This window comes from Danio rerio, chromosome 12 (genome assembly GCF_052040795.2).
Source record: "Danio rerio strain M-AB ecotype USA chromosome 12, GRCz13ab, whole genome shotgun sequence".
Lineage (NCBI taxonomy): Eukaryota > Metazoa > Chordata > Actinopteri > Cypriniformes > Danionidae > Danio > Danio rerio.
Window position 1 is genome coordinate 38,358,027 of NC_141032.1, and position 20,648 is coordinate 38,378,674.

A 20,648-nucleotide genomic window follows, 5' to 3' on the forward strand; every position below is an offset into this window, starting at 1 on the left:
GAAAATACAATCCACAGACAGTGTACTTTATATACTCAGATACACTTTACTACATAATATTATTATATTCATAAATACATATACCATATGTGTATATTGTGTATATTTTATTTTGCTATAACATCTTTATAATTACAGTTTTATAAATATTAAAATTATATTTACTTTTGCCTGAGCAAAGCTGATTTTTTAGCAGCCCTTACTCCAGCCTAAAATGTCACATGACCTTTTATTAGCGGTGTAACTTATTACGGTTGATCCGTGACTCGGATCCCAACCCACGGTTCGGAACACACATGGCTCGCAGAATAATACTTTTTTTTTTTTACTGGCATATTAATCCTAAATTTGTAACAATCACAGAGAGATGGTGTCATTCAAATCAAAATGTATGAAAGCATACAGGCTTCTGTCACTACTTGTTTGGCCTGCATTAATGCATTCAGTGTAAGCTGCACGATTTATCATTAAATAATCAGGATCTCAACACCCACGCAACAAATTCTAAATGAAGGTGATTTGCATAGGTTTATTAATCCTTTGAATCAGTGCTTTCAAATCTGTAGACGCGAAAATCAAGAAAGAGATTGAGTCTTTAGTCTTTGAGTTAGTTATGAAGGTTTAAACAGTCAAATAACACAGAAGTATTGGAATAAAAGTTTATAGTTTAGATATAACTACTGATGTTTATGGCAAAGATTAAAATCAACATCATATGCATTTTATGACGCTCAAAAATGAAAGTTGCAGGCAGCAATTACATTATTTAGCCAAAAGGTGGCGACAATCAGCCAACAAAAATATGCCACTGAATAATTCTTTAAAAAAAACATCTAGCAATAAAGGTTTCAATGAGTGAAAAACTGAATAATTTATTGAAAATTAGACAAAAAATAAATATGGGTTGTAGAAATTATAAGTTAGAGTTCAACATTTAGCATTATCAGCAACAGTAGTAGTAACAGTGAATTTTTTACGGTACTGAATATTTTGAAATTTATTTTGATATTTTGATTATTTCATTTTATTTTTAATAAAGTTTCAGGTTTTAAGTTATGTTTGTTAAAACCAAAAGTTTCTTGCAGTAGTGTTTTTTTTGTAATAAATGGAAAGCAAATGACATTTGTCTCCTCCCCCTTCTGGCTGATCCAAAAATGGTCCGATCTGTCTAAAAAACCATAATGTAATCCAAACCGTGAGATTTGTGATCCGTTACACCATCACTTCAATTTAAAAGATGCTGAACTGGTTCTTGAGTAACTTATACTTTTAATACTATAATATAATTTATATATTATAAACTATAATACTTGTATATAGAAAAGGAGACAGACTGACAGACAGACACACTAGTACACATTATAACAATCAAAACAGTTGATTTTCTAATATTTATGGGCAATAACCCGAAATCAAACCCTAAGTGTAACAATAGTGAGAGTAAATGTTAATTAAAAAACCCAGAAGAGGATGTACAATAACTGTAACAAGACCAGTAAATAAAGTTTAACCTAAATGTCATTACTTTCAACTTTGATCCATTTAAACCATACTTATAGAAAGTAATTTGGTTGGCCTAACTGACCAGCCCAAACTGCAAATTTAGGAACAATTTTAGGAATGCAAACATGAGGTTTAAGTTAAGATTAATTCAGGCGAGTGTGCCTGAACGTTTGACTGGTGCTGCAGATTTAAAAGCCATGAAAATCAAATGGAATCCTTCTACTCTTTTCCCCAGGGTATGCTCATGCTTTTACTGACAAGAAGAAATATGGCCTATTAAGTGAATCTGTTGTCAGTGACACTGGCAACAGGAATGCTTGAAAGCTATCCACAGAATCTGAGCGGCAGGACAAAATGAATTCACACCTGTTGTTGGCAGTGAAATTGGCTGCCAAAGAGACTCCAGCTTCCCTCTTCTTTAGGCCTGTAGGAGAATCCATACTGCAGGTACTGTGAGAGCTGCTGGGCACAGGGAACACTCTCGGCTGGTCATCCTGAAGGCAAGACAACAGTTTAAAGCAATGCTACATAAATAGTTAGCAAGTTTTAAAAGAAATAGATACCCTGAAAATGAAAAATATTCATCATATGCTCACCAGAAGGGGTTCAAAACCTTGATTTTCTTTCAGCTATAAACAATTTTAAAGAATGTTGGAAATCTGTAGCCACTGACATTCATAGCAAGTCAATGGCTACTAGTTTTCAACATTCTTTAAAATATCTTCTTCTGTGTAGAACAGAAAAAAGAAACTCAAAGTGGATGTTGTGTAAATAATAAGAAAATTTTCATTTTTCTGTTAACCATCAAGTTAAGTTATGTTCAATTATTTTTTTTATGGCAAAACAATCCAATTGGCCAATTTCCCTGTCAACCAGTTACTGCAGCCCTACATATAATTTATAGGTATTATACAATCTGATGCCCACACTGACTGAAATCTGGCAGGAATGAGACTTTTGAAAGTCGGGAAGTACCAGAATATTCCAGGTGGTTCGATCTTTGGACATCTTGGAGAGGCTGGCAAGTTTTCGCCGTCCATCAGAGCTGCTGTTGAAGAGAGCCAGGAAGTCTTCTGTGTGGCCTTCACTACTATCAGACACACAGAGAGAAAGACGGGAAGGAAGGAAAGACAGAAAGGTCAGAGTATTGCACACAAAACACACACAATGAGGAACATATAAACACAACACAAGGCCAATAATACCTACACTACCAATTTGAAAGTTCCTCTTTTTTTACGTTTTCAGTCTATAGTGGGCATGTGCAAGTACTCCAATAAGAATTCTTGCAGTACTGATTCTTTGTAATGTTGTTCGGCCGATACCGAGTACCGATTCTAATGCTTCAAGCTAAGCAGATTTTCCCTCTAAGGATGATACTTAAGTGGAGATCTCTCATATTTCAAAGAAAAATTAAGTATGTTTCATATAATCCCTTTTTGCGACTCTTTTAACTATTTACATTAGGTATGAACATATCATGGTCAGAAGCAGCTTTACAGAAAATAATATAACAGATATAAAAATTGATAAGATAAATTATACTTGCTCAAAAATACGGTAAATACTATGGCTGCATTTGCAACAAAGAGACCATCACTCACGTGGGTCGTGCCAATACACTGTAAAAACAGGTTGCACGGCATCTGTATCAGAGTATATACAGGAATCAGAGAGTAAAATTCAATACCTTTTAAGACCTTTTTAAAGACTCTTTCCATACACTTTAAAACCTCATCATCGCCACTTTACATATGAACCGGTAACATTGGTGACATTTTAAATATATTCACTAAATACTGATTGTAGGAAACTAATCCTAAACTAAAACATTATTCATATACTTTATAAAAATGTTAATCCAGAAGGTGTCGCCTATGGAACAGCAGAAATAATGGTGCTGCCTTGGTTATTGCAGTAATCAAAGCAGCGTGACTTCAAATATAGCAGGATTTTATCGATTTCATAAACTGCACAGCATTACAAAATTTCTAACTTTAGCATACAACTATAATTACACAACTGTATGATCAAAAAATATGCAAAATTTAGAGAGTGCATCGATTGCTTAAACCTTCACGCATAATTTACCTTCTCGCGTGTTGTGGCTGCTGTAGGTAATGTATAAATATTTGGGAGCATATGTGCATCTTCCTCTGCTTGTCAGCTAATAAACAAACATCTGCGATTGGTTCATGAGATCAGCCAGATTGACAAGTCCCGATCGAGTTATTAAATGTGCTTATCAGTCGATACCGATCTTCGGCTGAACAATCAGAGCAGCTCTAACAAGTACTTTGAAAACCAAACACAATGACAGACTATAAGATCATATGTGCAACCACCAACTACTGGCCAGGCAAGCATAATGCAGCATGTTTATGGGATTTTTGGGTGAAGATTTCATTTTGTAGTCATCTATGAGTTTAAAAAACAAAACTAAGTTAAAATACTATATTTTAGCACCCATTATTTGTCTAGTTTTCAGTGTCCCATGATTCTCCAGAAATCATTTAAGAAGATTATTTGGTCCTCATACAGTATACAGCATCATATTTTTTGTAAAAAATAAAAAAAATAATTCAGGATCTTATAATAAGTGTTGCCAGATATAACTGACTTTTTTTAGCCCAAAAGTTGTCCAAAACCCACCCAAACACACAAAAAACACCCAAAATATTAGATTTTTTTTTATTGTAATGTATTTTAATCAAAGTTAACCTAGTTACTTTAACTGATGTATATTTTTAAACCATACAGCAACCAACACCAGCGGTCACAGAACCACAAGGCAAGGCAAGGCAAGTTTATTTATAGAGCACATTTCATACACAGTGGCAATTCAAAGTGCTTTACATAAACAAGAATAAAAGAAACAGGTATAGGAAAAATAAACACAAATAATAAAAATGATAAAAAAAACAACAACATAAAAACAGGTAAAATGTGATATAAAAGAATGAAAAAGAAGAGAAAAACATAATAGTGCAATCTGACGACATAACCAGATCACATCGAAACACTGCCCCCTCTCACCCACACACTGCACTTGTGTAAATTACACTACCTATTAGAGTATGTTTTACTTCTGAAATGGGGTATAAAGTCGCCCTGTTTGGATTTTTAAATTCTTTTAAGGATAATTAGGTGCTGCTTGCCAATGCTTCTATGTTTGTTTGAGCTGTTAATTACAGAATAAATTATAAATAAGTGTCATGATAAACTGCTGTCAGTTTAACTGCAGGCGCTGCGTGATGTACCTGTACAGGAAAAGGAGACCGATTTGTCCGGGGATTCAGATTTTGATACAACTTTCCCTCACCTCCTCTTGCGAGTAGGGTCACGTGGTTTGCAATATACACTGGTCACTGCTAAGTGGATGGAGTAGGAGCATTGCAAGTTGGCAACACTGCTACTGATAAATAGAAAGGTGAGTGTTTATTTTAAATGTATTCATTTTGTATCTTTATAAACAGTGACTGCTGATTAATTTAGTGCATACTTGTTGCATTGGCTTGTTCAAAAGCCTAGCCTATACATCTCTTCTTTAGCAACCAGACTATTTATGCTAAACATATCAGACAGACATTTAAAAAAAAACTTCCATTTTCAGAAGTGCCAACAGCTGCTCTGGGCACAGTCGCAGCAGAGGAATGTTACAGCAGAAGCTGGTATTAAAGGGGCAGATGTCCATAGGCATATGGCAATCGCATCCGTCTGCATTTAAATTGCATCAACATTTAACTTGATGTTCACTGCTATGTCTGACCCACCAGCATCTGTGCTTCAGTTTGTATATGTGAGAGTTTTGGGGGTGTAAGGGGGTGCCTAGCGTCAGCTGGTCCAATGAAAAGCAATTCAGAAAACTACATTCCTCCAAGTTTCCTCTTTTAAAGCAATTCAGAGGTCACAGAATGACAGTTATTAAGTACCCGAAGGAAGGGGGATGGTATTAGAACTTCCTTCATTTAAAACCCTCTGTGGCATCCCAGGATGCAGTGGGAGGGGAGGGCAGGACTGGCAGCTGCCGGACAAAAGAATTTCAGCACGCACACTTCTCCTTTCACTGCGTCCTCATTCGAGCGAAACCTGAGACCCCGGGTCCTCTCTTGACAAAGCTGAACCCAGCCCCCTCTTGCTTGCCTTGTGCTGCAGCCGCCAGGCCACAATAGCTATTGTGTAGGGAAAAGCAAAAATCACTCAACCCCCAGCTGTTGCTGCTTTAAGGGTGTAAACCCCCAACCTCTACGTCTGAGAGGTGATGAACCAGGCATACCACAGCTTGGGTGAAGTGAGTGCATGCAGGCATGTGTGCTATAGACATGTACGTGCACAAACATGCCATCGTTGCTTTCTAAAAATCATACATGTTGAAGAAGTTGTCAGAAAACCCCTCACTCTTGTCCCTTGAGGATAGTCCATTATCAAGGTCTGAATAGGACAGCTGGCTTGTGTTGATGGGTGAATCTCACAACAACATATTCGTATTTCATTGAAAATGGAAAAGAAATAAACGATATTTCACATAAAGATGGATTTTAGGACCATTTAGAAGTAACTTTGTTTTATAAAGTTTTTATTTTTACAATAAATTCTCTTCAAAGTTCAAAAAATAAATAAATAAATAAATAAATAAATATATATATATATATATATATATATATATATATATATATATATATATATATATATATATATATATATATATATATATATATATATATAAAATGTTTTTTGTTATCTAAAATGAATCAGCAATAACTCCAATGTAATGATAGAACCAGAAACTAAAATAATGAAATAAAACTAAAACATAATGTCAACTGGAATCAAAACTTTTATGAAAATATAAAATATGCAATAACTAAAAATTCTTAAATTGAAACAATTAATAACTACAAACTTTCCAAAAACTAATAGAGGCAAATCAATGTTTTAAAAAAAAAATGAAAAATTAGGGCTGCACAATATTGAGAAAATTTAAAATTGCGATTTTCATTTTATTTATTATTTTGCAATATATATTGCAATATAAATACAATTTCACCATATGACTTAACATCTCTATTTGAACAGAATTTATAATGTAAGATCAATTGGTATGATTCTGCAGTGGGACTGCAGCGCCATAAAATCAAATTAACAATCTATAACATTTTTGGGGTCCCCCTACACATTTTCGTTGTTGTCTGTGCTACTTGCAGTGTGTTTCTGCATTTGCATGTGCTGTAAGTATTTAAATGCATGCGTTTAGTCAGAGATTGATGAATTAAAGTTTACTATTTGCATCTTTATAAAATCTAATAAATAAACTATAAATGTTTTGGGGTCCACCGACACATTTTCGTTGTGGTCTGTGCTATTTGCTGTGCATTTCTGTATTTGCATGTGTTGTGAGTATTTTTATGCATAACAATCTATAAATATAATCAAGAAAAAGATACAACTGAAATTTTATCATTTCCCGAGTCTAACAGCATTCAAGTACAGTAACTGAATGATAAAAATAAAAATAATTCAATAAATAATTCAAAAGTTAAGGTCACAAATGGTACAATTTCTTATTTCACAGGCATCAAAAACAGATGCAAATGATGAATTATAATACAAACTCAACATTGCATATCCTGCAATGTGACTACTGCGAATGATCACATTGCAATGTTGATGCTAAAAATGATATAGAGTTGCAATCAGAATTATTAACCCCCTCTGAATTTTTTTCTTTTTTAAATTTTTCCCAAATGATGTTTAACAGAGCAAGGAATTTTTCACAGTACGTCTGTTAATATTTTTTTCTTCTGGAGAAAGTCTTATTTGATTTATTTTGGCTATTGGCTTATTTTGGCTAGCAGTTTTAGATTTTTTTAAAAACCGTTTTTACATTTTTTAAAAAACATTTTAGGGTCAAAATTATTATCTCCTTTAAGAATTTTTTTATCAATAGTCTACAGAACCGACTATCATTATCTAGAAAATATAATATTATAATATAAATATAATAATATTTTATCTAGTAAAATAATATTTACTGTCATGCTGGCAAAGATAAAATAAATTAGTTATTGGAAATGAGTTATTTAAACTATTATGTTTAGAAATGTGTTGAACAAATCTTCTCTTCGTTAAACAGAAATTGTGGAAAAAATAAACAGAGGGGCTAATAATTCAGAGGGGTTTATAATTCTGATTGCAAATGTATATTGTGCAGCCCTACTAAAAACCTAAAAAACATCCTAAAATAAATAACAAAAATGAGCAATAAAAACTAAAGTCTTCTTGACAGTTTTTGTGAGATGCACCCGCATCAATGACAGAAGAGGTAAACTTTCAAATGGCATGCAAAGGAAAGACAGATGGTTCCGTACCTGAGGCTTGTGTTGGCCTGCTGGTTCACCTGTGTGGTGCTGTTAGATCGACGCAGGTTCTTAATTGCCCGTGAGCTTCCCAATCCAGCATCAGTCTGCCAACAACAGAGAGTGCAAAACAGTTAGAAAACTGCACCTGCCGAAGACTAACACCAAGAGCTTCTCTTAAATAAAAGTGCAATTAAGACTAAAGAAACCAGACTGCACAATATGTGGAACATTACATTAATTTCTGTATCTTTTGTTGTGAAAATGTAAACTGATAATTCATAAATGTGGACAAAATTTTTGGGATTATTTATTACAGTAAAAAGCCTCTACAGGGCTTGCTTATACTTGTTCTTAACAGGCATTTCAGTTTATCAGATCACCAGTAGATAAGAAGACACATTCACATTTTCACTTTGCAGTTTAATCCCGACTTTTTTGCCAACTTTCATGATTTGCATGGGCCTTTTAAGATATTTTGATCTAATATTGCTATAAAGCTTGCAGAAAGTAGATAAAAAACTATACAAAGAACACAAGCTTTTCTTCTGCTCTGATGGCTGCAAAACCACATCAAACGCTGTGGGTTTATAATAGAATCAGGACTGATGAGTGAATATTGTTTGTTTTTTTGCCTTCAAACCAAACTAACAATTTTCAGCTTTAACAACACGTCCTAAAATGTAATAATTCTTATGTGACCTATGTAATGAATTCAGCTGCATTAACATTGATAAAATAATTCAATTAATAAAAGAAAATTTAGAAGAAAAAATTTATATGATTTTTTTATTTTAATTAAAAAATTCTTTCATTAAGACTAAAGATAATGTGGTCCGAACTTTTTATTTTATTGTATTTTTTAATTAATTTAATACATAATTTAATTTTTTAAATATATTTTTTTATTTTATTGTAAAGCAATTCGTTGTAAAAAAAACATTTTATTTTACTGAGACACTTATTGAAAGGATGTGCTCAGAACATACAGTACATTTCTACTTGATTAATTAATATGTATATCTAATTGTATCATTTTATTTAAACTCAAACCCAGAAATGTGCAAATGTGAATGTAATGTAAAACAAAACATGTACTGTCCAATAGAGACAACAGCAACTGAGCTATTCCCCATTTGTGTACCACAAAAAAGCATAATAAATAAACAAAACTTTAAATTTATTTGAAGCAGTCCAAAAGACTGGATGCCTTGTCTTTAACCCATATATAAAACAAAATATTAACAGTATGAAATTAATCCAACTACCTCTGGAAATAGTCAAAAGTAGTTATTGTTTCAGACCCTGTTTTCATGTGTATCGATTATTGTTCACTCGAGGTTTGAGAGCAACACATCTTAATACCAAGTGGAAACACAGGGCTTTAAATGGAGAAAACAACAACATAAATAACAAAAAAGCTGTTAAAGACAAATGCAAGTCTTCAATTGAAAATGGTGGTGAACAGACCAATATTATCCAATCTATGAGTGTCTTAATAGACATTGACTACATTTACATGGATATTAGTAATCAAATGATTTGCCTTAATCTGAATAAGACAATAATATGATTAAGGTGTTTACATGAGTTTTTGAATGTTCCTTTTACGATCCCGTTTTCCAGTACATCATTCGATTAACGTCATTGCGTCACCACACTATCCAAATTTTGTTCTGAAATTTCATGTAATTTCGAGTGTTTCATTTTTAATTTGTCAAATTTTACTGCAGTTTGGCACTTTCACTTTCATTCAGGAACATTTCATGCATGCCCCCTGTGACAAACGAGATATTGGATGCGAGTCTGACCAGCTGGAAGAGTGTTGTTTTAATGAAATTTGATACCACACCGCATGGGGGGAAAAAACATTCCTCATTTCACAATGCAGGTGTCTGTGGTTCTTCACTAAATTGGTAAGTGGAGAGAATGGTGTCAATCAGCTGTGAGTTTATAGACTATCCTGTCGCAAAATGCTTTGAAAATCCTACACTACGGTATAGTTTGATTAGTGTTTACATGTCTGTACTGCACTTTAATAATGCGACTAAAATCGATGTACTCCACATGTCTTAATTCCATTTCTGTTTAGTTTGATCCTAATCGGATTAAGGTAACTGGCTGTTTACACGGTTAACTCTGATTAATGGTGTCCATGTAAGTGTACACAATGAAAACACAATATTATTCCGCTCCTAAGCCTAAAGCATGACATTCTTGTTTGTGTCGCTCTGATGTGCTTCGACAGACTCACCAATGTGTTTCGCTTCCCTCTGCCGTCATATGCCACGGACACAGATATGGATCGAGAGAAGTGTTTTCCAGGAGAAGCGCTGCTCGGTCTGCGGCCCATTGTGAGCTGAGAGCCGTTCAAGCTGAGGTCCAGTGCGTCTCCAGCTGCTCCTGCCTGGATGGATGCGGATGGACTGCGGGTTGTATGCATCTTAAACTAAAAGTCAAAGATTCAGTTCAGTTAAGAACAAATAAACAAACAGTAAATGCAACCACAGGTGATGCTGGATTTATTTCCACGCTATTCCTAATTTCTATCAGTTAGCAAATAAGTACTTTGGCACAGCATTATAACTAGTATTAGTTATTAGTAGGCCCACACGCAGATTTTCAGCCCAACACTGAGTCTATTTATTTAGTTGTTTGTAAATGTGTGTACATCTATATTTATTCAGTTTTTTTTAAATAATTTCAGTAATATTATTGACTAACATGCAAATGTTCATATGATTTACTTACAATACAGTTTGTAAAGTAAAAACTTCTGTCTTTTAGTAGATATATGGTAGATATATTATATGAGAAACTTGCTTTGTTTACCAAATAAACGGAGCTGATAGGATTTGCATTGTAAACATTAAATAAAAGTTCAAATTTATTATTTTTATTCAACATATTAAGTTTAGTTATGATACACCCTAAATAATTCCGCAAAAATCAGCAGATTATTTTACAATATTCTGCACAGAAATAGCAAAAGATGTCCGCAGATTCTGTCTGGTCCTAGTAATCAGTTACATTTATAAGCACTTAATTGTCACAGTTTAACTACACATTTAAGTACTGAGCAATTTAACAAACTACTACAAGCACTTACACTATGGTTGGAATAGGGATGAGGGTTATGTTTAGGGTAGGTACTAGGTAGCATGTATTAATGCATAATTTATTGTTATTACTATAGTAATTACATGTTGCACATGGTCACCATAAAATAAAGTTGCAAATTAGATTTGAGCTGAACACTTTCAATCTCTTTTGCAGTCCTGGAAATCACAATGAATATCTAATTTCCTCGTATTTCCATATTAGATGACCATTTAATCATCACAATGTACAAACAAATATACATACTGTACAAAATGTCAACACACATACGGCAAGAAATGTACCTAAGCAGCACAAGTAAACTCATGCACAATTGTGTTTCTATGGTAACTCGTTCAAAGCATCAACACTGTCCATCACACAACCTTTGATAGTTAATCAATTATTTGTGTATTCAAAATGAGCTAAATATGAAATTGCACATAAGGAAATCTCAGTTTCACAGTCTAAGTCTTTATCATGCAGCTTAAACATATCAAAACAAAGATATTTAAAGGCCTCCAATGGTGGCTCAAACCAGATGTAGGACATTAACGTTACACTGTACACTGCATTTGTGAAATGTGCAAATAATGAAAGCAATGTTTAAATAAACAGTTACTGTATATAAGCATAAAATTGCATTGACTTGGTTCAGTTATGGCGAAACTGTCTTTCTTGCACCACTTCTTGTTGGCTTCGCATGATAAACACGATAAATACAACAGAATTAAACCGTCAATTCATTGCTTACCTCCTCTAAATAGTCCACATTAGATTAAGAAACTGTCTTTATTCAAATAAGAGCGTCGTTATTCCCGTTTGGAGCGTCTGACAGAGATTTCTCATCTGTCTCCAACTCCACAGTGAAACATCTTCTCTTCTCATTGGCAACCAGAAAACACATAGTAGCTCCGCCTATTTAGAGTGTTTATTGGTGGAGCTCAGCGAGATCTGGTGATCTGATTGGCTATTTGTGTGTCTTTCAGACTAATAGCTGAAGGAGGCCTGACGAAAAGGCAAGGTTGGTAGGCGTGCTGTCCTGGCGGCAGATGTGGTGTCAGTTTGATATAACGTTACTGACGTAAATTATTAAAGATTACGTGTTAATGGAGTTTAAACGCAGGCCTGTAGCCATCCTGGTGATGGGGGTAGTGGTTCTGGAATTTTTTGCAGTTATTCGCCTCATTTTCTATTTAATTATAACATTTAAATACTGAATTTACAGTTAAGTGACATTTAAAGCACTGCATTTTTTTAGCTGAATTAACGTTTGCTTGTTGGATGGTCATCCTCACCACACTTTTTGATGTGCCAAATTGATCTCCTAAATATTGAGAATAAGAAATATGCCATATTTATTTTCAAAATACAAATTTATTCCATCATATATCATTAGGTAAAATTTTATTAGACAATTTATTAGACAAATAACAAACTGGCCAGCACATTCAACTTTCCTCAGTCAGAGTTTGCCCATTTGAATAATACAAATTTAAACATAATAATAATAACAATAGTAATAATTTAGAGCGTCGCAATTTTTCTAGCCTGTCTTGTAAAAACAAAAAGCACATTTGAAAATTAATGCATAACAACCGTAGCCAAAGTAGTATTCAAATTCATTTGAATAGGGGCCGCTTTTGGTGTTTCACTTTTTTTATTGGTCATGTTTTCTCTCAAGAATAAAAACAGTAGCGAATGACTTTGCTTGCATTTTCCACAACTAATTAACTCTTGAAGCTTTTTTTGATGAGTTATTTTACTATTTAGGATAGCATAGCAGTTAAAACAGGACAAATTCTGGACATTTGTCAGCGAGGAGGGGTCTACCGAACCACCCAAACCTGACCTGGCTACGGGTTTGAAACGTGATGTAAATGCACTAATAATAGTAATGTATTTTTAATGTTGCTTTTATTTATATAATTAGAAATGTAACAAGAACTAAAATTGACCCCCTATCACTGTAAACCCAAAAAGTCAAGGTCACTCAAACCGTTTGAGGAAATTGCAACAAACCATTTAAGTTCAAAAACAAATCCTAATGAGTACTTTGAACTGAATCAATTTAAGTAAACGAAGCAATTTGAGCACGAAGAGAACTTAAACCGACTGAGTACTGTTAAAACCCAATAAGTAAAAGCAACTCAAACCGTTTGAGGAAACCGATTGCAACAAATCATTCGAGTTAAACTCATCTATACGAGTACTGTGTACTTACTCCATTTAAGTTGAAGTAATGAGGTATTTAATTAACTCAGTACCTTCAATTCTGAGTTCAAAACTCTTTTCAAATTATTATAAAGAGGAATGAACTTATTACACTACGTCATCAATGTTAGTAAATGAATACACATTTGCGTTGTTAGTTCATGTTAGCTCAGTTCCATTCAATACTAAAAAATTAACATTAGAACTAACATTAACTTAGATAAATAATCAGTATATATTTATTTTCCAAGTTTACAGATTGTATTTAAATGGTTTTTCTGTGTGTGCTAATAAGCATACTAAATACTGTAAATCATGTATTAATCAATTGTAAAACTTTATTTGGTCCCGATTATGGAAAAAAAATGGAATGGAGCATATTAAATAAATGACACAAGACATTTCAATATTACAGTATTGTTCAATTAATTATAAACAATCCCTGAATCAACTACTCATACAAATCTCTAAACAATAAAGTGCTCAACAATTTAAGGACAAATCTGAAGTCCTAAATACTTACATTATTTTGAACCAACTGGATTTACAATAAAAAAACATACAAAGAAAAATGCTCAATCATAAATCTATAAAAAAGTAATATGTTAAGGCAACATCACATTAGCATAATAATTTTAACTCAAGAACATCTCAGTGTTTGAACTGCACTGCAAGCCTCCAGATTTCCGCAGCTTTAGCCCAAGTAAGTTCCTCCGGAAGACTGTCTAGACCTGGAAAAGAAGTGATGTCCTTCTCCTCCAAATGAAGCTCCATGGTGGACCTGATGCTGATTGGTGGAGCACAGAAAGAGAAAGCAGGAAGACTGTTCAGTGCTGTGCTTTAGGATCAACAGTTAGCACTAGATTAATTCCATTGTTCTCAGCACACGCATTCCTTTTCTTTCTGACCAGCTGCCTGCTCAGTAGGTGACCAGAGCGGGGCACACTGACAGATGGGAGCCTGGAGGGGTCAAAGTGTGCCTCTCTTGGGTCTGAAAGCCCACAGGTCTCTGGGGAATGACTAGATCTGGTACTGTTGTGATTGAAAGTGGTTGATCTGGGTAAAAGCGTGAAAGGCCCTTATGTCTGTTTGTGTTGTGGTAATTGGTACTGAATGCCTGGTGTATTTGCTTTGGATTCCAGAACATTACCTGACCTTTTTATTTTGAGAATCATCAGCAATTATCATGTAGGTGTAAAAGAGTGGATTGACTCTTTCAATCACAAGAAGAATATTTTTTGAGACTAATTTATTTGAATGTGTGTAATTATTGCATTGCTTTTCTTATTATTACAAATAATTCTTGCAAGTCCATTTTATTTTATTCATTCATTTTATTTTCGGCTTAGTCCCTTTATTAATCAGAGGAATGAACCGCTAACTTATCCAGTATATGTTTTATGCAGCTGACGTCCTTCCAGCTGTCTATACACAGTCATTCACACACATACGGACAATTTAGCTTACCTAACATGGGGAGAACATGCAAACTCCACCCAGAAATGCCAACTGACCCAGCCGAAGCTTGAACCAGAGACCAGAGTAAGGCGATCATGCTACCTACTGCGCCACTGTGACACCAACATTTACATTATATTTATTTTATGCTTAGCCAAAATATACAGTCATTTTGTCATTGTTGCCTTACGTCAGGGTCTTAAGCATCCTGTGAAGGTTTATTTTGTGATACTTTCCATGTACTAATATTATATAACATCATATAATATAAGATCAGAGTAATATGTTGTGGTTTATATTCTAAATTAATATGCAGGTCTGCATTTTAACTGTAATGCATTACATTTCAAGAAATTAGGTTGAATATGTTATTTCCAATTTCAAACAATATATATATATATATATATATATATATATATATATATATATATATATATATATATATATATATATATATATATATATACACACACACACACACACACACACACACACACACACACATATACATACATACACGTGTATGTATGTATGTGTGTGTGTGTGTGTGTGTATATATATATATATATATATATATATATATATATACATATATATATATATATATATATATATATATACATACATACATACACACACACACACACATATATCTATCTGTGTGTGTGTGTGTGTATGTATATATATATACACACACATATATACATAGTTGAGGTCAGAATTATTAATAATTATTATTATTAATTAGAATAATAATAAGAATAAGAATTATTATTAATTATCATTTTTTTCTTTTTTTAAATATATTTTCTCAAATGATGTTTAACAGAACAAGGAAATTTTCACAGTATGTCTGGTAATATTTTTTTGCTTCTGGTGGAAGTCTTATTTGATTTATTTTGGCTAGAATAAAAGCATTCAAAAGTTTTTCAAAAGTATTCAATGTTTCCCACATTGGTAAGACTTTATTTTGATGGTCCCTATTGCACATTTTGTTGACAAAGTTTCATTGCAACTACAATTTTAATTTAAAAAATGAATCCTCATTGCACTTTTTACAATACAGGTTTACAATAATAATAATAAAGCTTGCTATAATTTTTTATGATTAATGAAGGAATTATAATGCTTTATTTCCTTATTTCATCTTAATTTACGAGCAGCAGGGTGTTTACAGCTATTGTATATTTCTGTCCATTCGCATTCTGTCCCTTTGTGCCCCCCTGTCGACATAATCACAAACTGCTGTTACACCAAAAAACACATTCTTAATCCTTCAGTGCGGCGGTGGTGGCACTCGTGGTGGAAATTGTCCTTTTGAAGTGTCATCCACTGTACATGCCAATTAATTCTCATTTGAGTATTAGTAGTCTGCTTATTATTATCTGCTGATAGTTCTCCTTTAACAGACATTTAACTGAATATAAGAAACAAGTGCATGACAACTTACCAGAACCCTAACCTAACAGCCTACTTATAATCTAATGGGAAATAGTTGGCATGTAAATGCAGTGTAAATTAAATTCAACAAAATGCGTTAAAGGGACCATCAAAATAAAGTGATACCCCCACAATAAGTAGTTAATGTGAAGTTTCTGATCAGATACAATATGATTTGTTTAAACATACATAACAATTCTTCAGATCCAAACAGACCTAAAAAATGAAAATCACACGCAGATTTTTGAATGCATTACAAGGTTTTAAAAAGTCTGTTTAACAAAACCCTGACATCTGTGAAAAATGGGCAGGTCTACTTTGCCTTTTGTGGACAGTTCGCTTCATCAAACCTACTCTTACAAATGGCAAATTCAAAAGACAGCAGCCCAAATGGCTAGACTACTGAGTAAATAATATCAATAATAATAATAATAAAGAAAATATGCAGCCTGGAATGTAACTATTTTTTTGTATTGGCAAAAAAAAGAGAATAATTTGTGCAGATCCATATGATTTAATTTGTATTAAAATGTACGGTTGTTAAAATGAGTTGTACCCCTAAACCCAACCTACATTTGGAGGTGAGCAATTTGTACTAAAATGTAAGAACATGATAGTATCAGTAAATTAGCATTTAAAAAAATGGAGTGAATTGCTGTGAGATTGTTTTGAAATAATAACTAAGTTCTTACTCCCAGTGTGGAGCGAAGCCTTCCGGCAAAGTGCTGATGGTCTTGAGCTGAAGGATCTCATGAAGCTCCAAGGAGAAAATGTCAACATCTGTGAGCCCCAGGAAAACCTTCACATGCTTTCTTTCCTCTGAAGTCAGCTCATCCCTGAACTCTTTAGACAGTCGTTGGAATGGATCCTACAACATTGTGCAAGTAATTATTTTTGAAATACATGACAACAACCACAAAATACATGAGCAATAAGGATGCAAACATCACGAACGTTCTGTATTTAATTTTATAAACTCATTTAAATTAAATGTATGGTTCAACTATTGTGAAAAGTCAGAGCTTTGAAGTGTTGGTTTTAGCACACGCTCTCCTATTAAAGCGTGGCACACTCTGAACAGCACTTTCCCCTTTAAGATTTATAACTCTCGTAAGTCTCCTCTCTCTGTTGTTTTGGGGTCAATCAGACCAGGTCAGCAGAGGTTAGTGTTAATGGGGTCAGTTTATCGACAGGCTAAATAGCTGAGCAGAAGGAGGGGTATTAGAAATTAGCTGCCTCTACAAAGGAATGCATAAAAAAAAAATTTAATAAATAAATAAATAAAAAATGATAATTAAAAAAAAAAAAAATATATATATATATATATATATATATATATATATACATATATATATATATATATATATATATATATATATATATATATATATATATATATATATATATATATACTACTGAAGTCATTCATTCAACTACTTCTAAAGTCTAAACTATTTAAGACGTTTCTTATGTTCTTTAAGGCTTCATTTGTGGCCAAAACATCAAACTAAATATAGTAACACAGTAATATTAAAGATTTTTATTACAAATGTTAAAAGATGCTTGGTGCTCATGAAAATCTTTTATTAATTATTTGATTGTTATAATGTTATTATGATATATATTACTATTTTTATAAGATTCAAATATTATTATTTTAAAAGAGTTATTTTATTACTTTTGTCAACACTGATCATTTAATATGTATATGTGCATTTAAAAGTACATTTATATGCAAACAGATGAATTTTTGATTCATTTATTAATGAACAGAATGTTAGAAAGAACAGTATTCACTAAATAAATAAACATTTTGTAACATAATAAATGTCTTTGCGCTCATTTTTTAATTAATATGATGCATGTTTGCTAATAATTACTTTACAAAACATCTTGTTGGTCTTGCACATTTGAATAGTATATCCCCCCCCCCCCCCCCCCACACACACACTTATTTTTTTTTTTATATTGAATACATTATATTACGAAGATAAACATGAATATGGAAAAAAATACGCTCAGAAATGACTTTTTAGAAACATTTGAAGCACCTAAAATAGTATTTTCTTATATTCCAGTAATCTCTGGTTATTATCCATGTATTGTCTAAAGACATTAAAAGCAAACAAAATGCTAGAAATCTGAATGTAGTTTAGATCTAAAAATACTATCTAATAACCATGTGTCTCAAAACAACTATTCTTATTAGACTGAGAGTGAAATTACCTGTCCTTTCCTCATCATCTGTTCGCTCTTCCAGCAGGTAAGGAGCTGCCAGGTGGCTGCGCACTGACTAAGCTGGTTCTCTTTTAAAGCCTGAAAGTGTGGAGTCACAATACTGAAGTAGTTAGAAAAAGAGCTGCTTGGTTAATTTTCCCTATTTAAAATGCCTGTCTCACCTCAGCTATTTTGCTTGAGATGTGTTGGTCCATTTTCAAGGAGTCTATTAAATAGGACAGCAGCAGGACTTGAGGGTCACCTCCAGTTTTACCCAGGAAACGAAGCCCAATCTCCACGGCATAAACTGCATCACACACATCAGTGAATGAACGCAGCATTGATCTCATGGAGCTGAGCACAGAGCCCTTTAGTGGTTTCTGTCAAACAAACAGAAAAAATAAGTATTACTTAAGAAGAAAACTACATAGACTTATTCTGAAAACATACTCCTATACACATTTCTGGAGATGGCAAATTATGTAGCTGGACGTACATATGGCTGCATTTAGTTTTTAAAACGAATGTTGCGGGGCGGTATGACGTCGTTCCTTTTCGTGCTAGCAACTGACCCCTTACCTCCGTATCTCGCTGTTTTCGGTGCTTTTGAAAACACTATTGGTTGGATTTAGGGAAGAGAGAGGGTGGGTCAGTCGATTGGTCAGTCAGTCAGTCATTTAGTCAGTCCACAGCATCCTCTGGTGGATTTATGTGAGAACAGCAGGTGCGAATGGCACTCGCAAGAGAATTTTGAGAACTAAAAAAGGGTACACATCGCCCTCTGGTGGATTCCCGAAAACAAAAACTGCAAAAGAATATATCTCCTGGGGCGTATTTGGCAATCTCCATAAATGTATATAGGGGAAAATGTGCTTTGAACAAAGAAACAAGCAAAACACACACACATACACACACACACACACACACACACAAACTTTTTGCAATAACTCATTTCTTGTTTTGCAATTGTCATTGGTTTTGTTTAAAATTTGGCAATATCCACTGAGATATTAATAAAAATATACATTTTCATGTATTTCCATCCTGAGCACTTTGTATATATACACATATTGCAATACATTACTAGAACTACAGTAAAATTGATATCATTTAGATAAAACAAAAAATTGCATGTTTTAAGTCATGTTAATATAAATTTTAGACAACAAAATAACAATGATTAAACTAATTACCCTGAATTTCAATTACAACAAATGAAAACGTTTGCATCTGTATTTGAAATCTGGAATTTTTTTTACCAGATTTGTATACAATACAGCAAATAATAATATCTTATCCAAACCCAGTTCAGTTCAAAACTTAGTATGCCTAAATGAATATGTTAGAAATATATTATATCAAATTTTAATAAGCAGGAAAAATCAGAAGAAATCTTATTTGCAATAACTCATTTGTATTTAAATGTATTATCTTTCTATTCCTAAAAGTGTTCGGTGACCAAACTCTTAATTTATTGAATATAAAAAGGTTTTGTTTAAATTTTGGTGATATTCACTGAGAAATTGATAAAAACATTGATTTACAAAAGGGCTAGCACTCATTTGTGCCAAACACAGTGTGTGTATTTGTGTGTGTGTTTGTGTGTGTGTGTGTGTGTGTGTGTGTGTGTGTGTATATATATATATATATATATATATATATATATATATATATATATATATATATATATATATATATATATATATATATATATAAAATTACATTATATTACTAAAACTACAATGAGATTTTTTTAAAGATGTTAACATCAAATTTAGACAACACAATAACACTCACTTGGAAATTTTTTGAAAATTTTCAAGTGTTTTTTTTTTTTAATTTTATAATATGCCTTTAAATATGCCACCATCAACAAAGAAACTCTAAAACATAATTACCTGGGGTATTTTGGCTCTGACCTCGTTGAGGACTTCTGTAAAATTCTGATGGTGTCTTCTCAGATATTTTTCTGTGTCCTGCATGACATGTTTAATCATGAGTTTTCAATTTTAATTAACAAATATATCTGGTCATATATAAGACATACGTATGAGGATAAGGTTGTTATATAATAATGACTCACTGTTTGAATCCGTGGTTTGCCTGCAAAGAATCGTCTGCTGAGCTCTCTCTCGATACCCTGATGATCATAAGAGCTCACTGTCTGCTGACCCTTCTCTAATGTGTAATGGCAGTTTGCTAACACCAGAGGGAGAAACTCTCTCTCTGGGTGGCACAGGGCAAGCTGGCTCTTAGACAGAACAGCCAATGGCACTTTATAGTCACTGTAACGTAAAATGCAATCAATAAGAAGCAGAAAAACATGTAAACATATTAAAACCTATTCTTCCATAACAATAG

General features: G+C 33.1%; 2 protein-coding genes across 12 annotated transcripts in view; both read right to left on the reverse strand.

Annotated features, from left to right (window-relative positions):
* The window catches only part of cep131 (centrosomal protein 131), a 49,938-nt gene extending 38,102 nt beyond the window's left edge, over positions 1-11,836 (reverse strand). For 3 of the 5 annotated variants that reach the window (XR_015503517.1, XM_087275193.1, XM_087275191.1), the window contains exons 1-5: positions 11,713-11,809; positions 10,114-10,308; positions 7,872-7,966; positions 2,479-2,590; positions 1,870-1,997 (exon numbers count right to left, since the gene is read on the reverse strand). Coding sequence is in view for 4 of the 5 variants with exons in the window: in XM_087275193.1 (XP_087131319.1) it covers positions 1,870-1,997; positions 2,479-2,590; positions 7,872-7,966; positions 10,114-10,302 (524 nt within the window). In the remaining variant the exon portion in view is untranslated. Of the gene's footprint in view, positions 1-1,869; positions 1,998-2,478; positions 2,594-7,871; positions 7,967-10,113; positions 10,309-11,712 lie in introns of all 5 variants that reach the window. The other 2 variants (NM_001353865.2, XM_087275192.1) reach the window with 2 other exon arrangements.
* Positions 11,837-13,485: 1,649 nt separating this feature from the next.
* The window catches only part of rnf213b (ring finger protein 213b), a 45,649-nt gene continuing 38,486 nt past the window's right edge, over positions 13,486-20,648 (reverse strand). For all 7 annotated transcript variants that reach the window (NM_001441490.2, XM_087275188.1, XM_087275187.1 and 4 more), the window contains exons 58-63: positions 20,371-20,572; positions 20,186-20,263; positions 18,470-18,667; positions 18,297-18,386; positions 16,763-16,938; positions 13,486-13,959 (exon numbers count right to left, since the gene is read on the reverse strand). In NM_001441490.2, coding sequence (NP_001428419.1) covers positions 13,824-13,959; positions 16,763-16,938; positions 18,297-18,386; positions 18,470-18,667; positions 20,186-20,263; positions 20,371-20,572 — 880 coding nt within the window. In that variant the 3' untranslated portion in view covers positions 13,486-13,823. The remainder of the gene's footprint in view (positions 13,960-16,762; positions 16,939-18,296; positions 18,387-18,469; positions 18,668-20,185; positions 20,264-20,370; positions 20,573-20,648) is intronic.